This window comes from Paramormyrops kingsleyae, chromosome 5 (genome assembly GCF_048594095.1).
Source record: "Paramormyrops kingsleyae isolate MSU_618 chromosome 5, PKINGS_0.4, whole genome shotgun sequence".
Taxonomy (NCBI): domain Eukaryota; kingdom Metazoa; phylum Chordata; class Actinopteri; order Osteoglossiformes; family Mormyridae; genus Paramormyrops; species Paramormyrops kingsleyae.
The window spans coordinates 8,663,900-8,670,000 of NC_132801.1; the positions used below are offsets into that span (position 1 = coordinate 8,663,900).

The 6,101-nt window shown below is 48.9% G+C and overlaps 1 protein-coding gene across 1 annotated transcript in view; it reads right to left on the reverse strand.

Annotated features, from left to right (window-relative positions):
• Positions 1–225: 225 nt before the first annotated feature.
• Positions 226–6,101, reverse strand: part of gga1 (golgi-associated, gamma adaptin ear containing, ARF binding protein 1) — a 10,419-nt gene continuing 4,543 nt past the window's right edge. The window contains exons 8-17 of the mRNA XM_023814639.2: positions 5,289–5,426; positions 5,064–5,145; positions 4,801–4,911; positions 4,583–4,702; positions 4,437–4,498; positions 4,163–4,332; positions 3,750–3,979; positions 3,448–3,617; positions 3,024–3,134; positions 226–1,593 (exon numbers count right to left, since the gene is read on the reverse strand). Coding sequence (XP_023670407.1) covers positions 1,483–1,593; positions 3,024–3,134; positions 3,448–3,617; positions 3,750–3,979; positions 4,163–4,332; positions 4,437–4,498; positions 4,583–4,702; positions 4,801–4,911; positions 5,064–5,145; positions 5,289–5,426 — 1,305 coding nt within the window. The 3' untranslated portion in view covers positions 226–1,482. The remainder of the gene's footprint in view (positions 1,594–3,023; positions 3,135–3,447; positions 3,618–3,749; positions 3,980–4,162; positions 4,333–4,436; positions 4,499–4,582; positions 4,703–4,800; positions 4,912–5,063; positions 5,146–5,288; positions 5,427–6,101) is intronic.

The following is a 6,101-nucleotide window of genomic DNA, read 5'->3' on the forward strand; positions in this document are numbered from 1 at the left end:
TACAAATTACTCTGACAGATTTTAAGGAACTGATCTCGTTCATAACCTGGGGACTGCCTGTGCAGTTCTGCACGTCTTGGTTTCTGTAGAACCTCTGGAAGTTAGTGTTAGTATTCCAGCGGTTGTTCCTGTTCCCATCTCTGGCATCTCTGTATTGCTCCCCCTCAGGAGGCCCTTTATGTAGTGGAGTGACCGTTTACAGTGAATAACGACATAACGTTGTGCTAAACCTCAAAAAAAAGAAGTGCTTTATTTCCCTTAAATATGCATTTTTACTGCCTTTCCTGTTGCCCCTCAGTTCTGTAGCGTTATTATAGTATTTTGGCATATATACATAATTGCAATACTGACAGTATTTACAGAGTTGTAACACGGAGGGGGAGGGGGGGGTACCACAGCAGGGCCTTGTGAACAGATGCCTCTGGTTTGCATGTGCTGCACACGTAGTAGGGTGTCCCTGTGGCAACAGGATCGATTTCATCTGATGCTGGGAGGGTGGTGAGGCCTTGGGGAAGGTGATGCCGTCGTTTTGCAGGGACCAGAAGTGTGTTTTTTGTTTTTTTATATACCTTCTGCTGTTCAGTTCTGTCCTGTAACAAGCTATACAAACTAGGACTAAACAACCTTGTGATCTAAATGTAGCAGCATTTTATGCATCTTGCCTTTTGTAACCAAGTGCAAAGTCCCCCTAATCCTTAGACACACCAAAAACAGCAGCCAGAGCTGACTACACCCTACGTCTCAGACAAAAGAAAAACGAAACACATATATACATACAAGATCAATCAGAATTTGTCAGAATAGGCACATACGGCATATAAAATAAGACTTCAGTATTGACAGTTTGTCTATGTACTGAGTGGTTCACTGTCAAACCACAGCAATAGACAGAATTTAGGTAAGCGCTGTTTTCCATACATTTCAGGCATAGGAGTTCTTAAGTAATGGAAAACTAGTGTTACTCAAAATAATGAAGTTTGATGACAGCATTGCACAGACAATATTTGGGGGGGCGGCTGGGAGAGAACAGGAGACATTCCATTGCTGTAGCTGAATCACTGGAGGGGAAAAAAGTAGCAAATCATCTCACACAAGACACACCCTTATGCTGAACCAGCTGCCCCTTATCCTGGTCACAAAAAGACTACAGTACAATACCTTGTACTATACTATATTACAGCACAGTAGAGTATTGTACAGCATACACAGCCACACAGACAGGTTTAATTTTAAATATACTGCTTTTGAAGTCAAATTTGAAGTCAAATCATTCAGGTTTGATTCACAGGAAAAAATACATCTATGTTCATTAGAATACAGTAAGGGAGAAGAAATAGGCTGTTTATTATTGTCGAGCTGGATTGGAATGAAGACAAAAATGAACATGTAAAGAGCGCATTGAGGACAGTGACGGAACTCTAATGCAAGGGCTGGGGCATGTGACACCCAGAGGGTCATGTGACAGGAAGTCTGTCTGTCCTCCTAAAGACTTCCCCAGGTTTCTGGTGCAGGAAACTGTTCTACATCCCCAGTCTCATCATGGGATTCCTCACCCAGGACAAAGGTGAGTTTGAATCGCAGCCGGACCTTCTCCTGAAGCAAAAATGGAGCAAAAGCACAGTACGTTATAAAACTGTCCCATGTCTTTATATTGTTAATTTGAAAACAACAAATCCCAAATGCTGACGATACTGTTTACGTAATGTTCAGTTAATAAAACATGTCAACAGTACCATGCGTGTAATAGAGCAGAAATGTATCTCATTCATGCATCAAGTGACTAACCAAGTGAATATTTGATTTATAATCAAACACATCACACTACAGACTCTGATGCCTGCATCCACAGCTGTACTGCAGCAGCATATGTATGGAGGGTATTTTGGAACAATATGTCATTCAAATGACTTTAAATTAGTTCTGCATGATATCACATCACGATTATGTGGTGCATGTGCAACAATCACCAGGGCTTTAGATGACTGGCGTCAGCATGTGTCCGGATGCCGGCGTTTCAGTACTACATGGATGTTTACTTACGCCCGCAATTTGGTAAGCAGATTAGCAGTGCGCCTAAAATATTAATGAGGGCCATTTTCTGACGGCCAAAAATAAATTCGGCATATCCTTATGTTTAATTAATACGTCTGACTTGAAGCTGCAAAATGTACTGCCATAAGACCGATGTTTCTTTTTACCTTGTGTATCAACAATATCTCCTCTTTTAAGCGATGTTGTGGTTACTGAGCTGTCCCTTCCTTCACCGCCGCTTCAGTACTCATCGCTTCCATGATTTACCAGAGCTGGACGTGGTACGCTACGCTAACCAGATTTAATAAACCTAAGGATAAGGCAAATTTATACTGATACTAATCTTTCTGGCGTCACATGACGCATCTCACCGACGTTTTCTGTGTACTACTCAAATTAGCCTTATTTTCAAGAGATGATAGAGTAATGAAAAAAGACAAAGAAACCATGGATAACGGGAACCACAGATAAGAGCAATAAAAGAGCAGCCATATGGATTAAATAAGTTTAGCTATAGCTAACGCTATGTTGTGGCCAGTGAAAGTTAGGACAGCTTAAATAAATTTTCCTAACTTGAAGATGCCAGTTAAGGTTTCGGGAAGTTAGGATGTAATACAGCGTCAGGATGGAACAGAAACGTGGTTATAAATGAGAATTCAATCCATTAGGCAAGATCGATCTGTTGTGACTTAGTCTGCAATGTAACCAATCAGATGTCAGGTTCTGTTTAGAACCCGCCCACTGAGTTTGATGGGTGACTGACAGATAATATTAATGGTTGCTAGTATCACTTAAATTTTGTTTAAACCATTTAAATTACAAATGTAAATTATAATTTAAATAATTTAAATCACAAGTATTTATTGAATATTGTCACAAAACACTCTCCATACATACGTCCCCAGATTTAGAAACGCTACCTGAACACTTCATAGCATCTCACACCTACGTGCCCCTGCTACGCAAAGACGGTAAAACACGGAAGGATGTACCTTGCTGGGGTTGGCCAGCAGCAGCACCTGAGTTATGGCAGCAGGGGGCAGGATGGGGTTGAAGGAAGGGAGTTCAGTCCCCGAAGGGGGCTGAAGCTTCACCTTCATCACCTGGAGGGCAAGTGGGTGGGGCAAGAGGGAGGGGCAAACATTACCCGATTCGCTATTCTGTCAATATAAGGGAACGAGAAATGAACAAACAAGAATCAAGCACTACACTGCAAAAATGGACATTTCCACAGCATATTTATAGCTAAAATTAAGTTTGTTTAGGATACGTTTAATTCACACAGGGTTTATATAATGGATTCATATTCTTTCACATAATACAGTTACTGCAGGAAACGTGTTACGCGAATTCATCAAGAAGCAGGAGCTTGATGCATATGAATGAAGGCGGATATAGTTTAGGACAGAGCCTCACCTTGGGGACGGCTGCCTGGAAGCGGATGTTGGTGACGGGAACAGGGGCAGACGACAACATAGAGATGACTACCACCAGCACGTCGGGCCGGCCGGGGGGGGAGTCGCGTGCAAAGTGGAAGAGGACCCGCAGGCTGTGACGGTCAAACACGGTCACGGGCAATAAGTTGCCTGAGATCAGGGAGGGTTGGAGAGAGGGCAGACGTTAATTAATCGGCGTTTGGTGGAAATAAGTGGGTCTCATGAGGGCCTTTAAAGAAGCTGGAAGCGATTCAAGGCAGGAATATGAGCTGTCTGTCTTACTGGGTTTAATGGACTCCAGCGGCACGATCACATTGGTCAGGGAAATCTCCTGTGGAGGAGCGGGAGAGGAAGCAGACGGCATTCCCTGCGGAAGCGCTCCCAGGCCGGGTATGGAGTTGAGGAGAGTTCCAGGATGCTCGGTGGAAAAGGCCGCACTCGGGCTGGGGCTCGCGTTGGACTTGTGTTGGAGATCACGTAGTGTGGGTTTGGACTGAGGGGGCTGCTTGTCCCTGAAAGGAAGCATTATCAGAAATTACATCCCACCCTTTATCCATTTTTTAGCCTATCTAGTCAAGTCACAGTGAGCCTGGAGCTAATCTTAGGAAGTGCAGGGGACAAGGCAGGGGACAAGGCAGGGGACAAGGCAGTCCAGCCCAGAGCACACAATCACACACTATCTGTAATTTACCTACCATTTGACCTGCTGGCTCTCTGGGGGCAGGGACTGCTGCAGGAGAGTTTTTCCCAGCATGTCCAGCTCTTCCAAAGCCTTGTTCCCAGACGGAGGCGGAGCTTGCGAGGGTGTGGTCACCGCTGGCTTCAGCATCGCTGCTGGGGCGGCCGGATCCGTGCTGTCGGAAGACTGGCGAGAGCAACAGCGGTGAGGTCTGGTGAACGCGGGGGGGGGGGGGGGGGGGGAGATGGGCAAATTGTCCAGTAACCGCGGAAACATCCCTGTGACCTCACCTGAAAGCAGTTCCAGGAAGTGGCGTCTCCGGGCTGGGAGGCAGGAGTGACGTCGTTCAGCCCTGGGACAGAGGAACGAGGCATTTCTGTGACATGCCAAGGCAGACGGGAAACGGCGATGGATCCGCTGATTGAGCTCCTCTTACCCAGCGACATCAGCTCGTCATCAAGGAGGCTGGCTCCCAGTTCATGAGGCGGCCGGTCATGTGACTGACTAGGGACTTCTGTGTCTAAGCCAGCCAGGTCCAGGAGGGCCGTGCTACTTTCTGAAAGGCGAGGGGTGGGAGATAGCTTAGCTGAATCGTCCTATTTTAAAAACACCCCTCTTCCAGACCCACTTGGGGGGGGGGCGGTCTGCACGCACCTGAGAGCTGCGATGGTTCGGAATTTTCCCCATTCACCTCCTCTCCTTTCACCTGCTGCCGGTACAGGTTGATGACCTGAGTCAAGCTGTCGTTGGCCTGCAGGATCTCCGCTGTCACCGTGCAAGGGGGAGACCGTGTTGGGGGATGAGAAAGCCCCGCCCACACCCCGCTTGTGCCCCGCCCACACCCCACTTGTGCCCCGCCCACACCCCACTTGTGCCCCGACCCACCCACCCCCGCCGTGCCCAGAAGAGGGACACACCCAAGGCCTCATCGTTGTCCTCTGTGTCACTGGCGAGCCGGAACAGTGTGGGTCTCATCTTTTCACAGCGCTGGTACAAATCCTGCAGGCGCAGAGAAACATCAGCGCCAATGAGGCTGACGTGAAGCCCGTGAGTCACACCGGCTCCGCCACACCAACCAGGGGAATGTCTGAAGGAGCGGCCTACAGGCTTCGGCGGCCCTCCTTCCCTGGCACCCGGCCCACCTTGATGAGCTCAGCATTGCTGTGGGAGCAGGTCTCCTTGCAGTAGCTACTGAGCAGCTGGGTGAGCAGGCTGACACTCTCCTTCACCTCCTGTATGGCGTTGACACGCTTGGAGACCTTCTCCATGCGCTTCTGGTCCTGGTGGGGGAGGGAGAGAGAGTCAGAGAGGGAAAGGGCAGAGTGAAACCGAGAGGGACTCAGAAAGAAAGGGAAAAGACAGGAGGGAGTCGGGGGGGGGGGGGGGGGTTTGCAGAGAGGAGGCCAGTTCGGGGGGGGGGGGAGATTGGGCGGGGGAGTGAGAGAGAGAGACAGGGGGAGTGAGAGAGACACAGGGGAGAGTGAGAGAGAGAGAGACAGGGGAGAGAGAGAGAGAGAGAGACAGGGGAGAGAGAGAGAGACAGGGGAGAGTGAGAGAGACAGGGGAGAGAGAGAGAGAGAGAGACAGGGGAGAGAGAGAGAGAGAGAGACAGGGGAGAGTGAGAGAGAGAGAGACAGGGGAGAGAGAGAGAGAGAGAGAGAGAGAGAGAGACAGGGGAGAGTCAGAGAGAGAGAGACAGGGGAGAGAGAGAGAGAGAGAGAGAGAGACAGGGGAGAGTCAGAGAGAGAGAGACAGGGGAGAGTCGGGGAGAGTCAGAGAGAGAGACAGGGGAGAGTCAGAGAGAGAGAGACAGGGGAGAGAGAGAGAGAGAGAGAGAGAGACAGGGGAGAGTCAGAGAGAGAGAGACAGGGGAGAGTCGGGGAGAGTCAGAGAGAGAGACAGGGGAGAGTCAGAGAGAGAGACAGGGGAGAGTGAGAGAGAGAGACAGGGGAGAG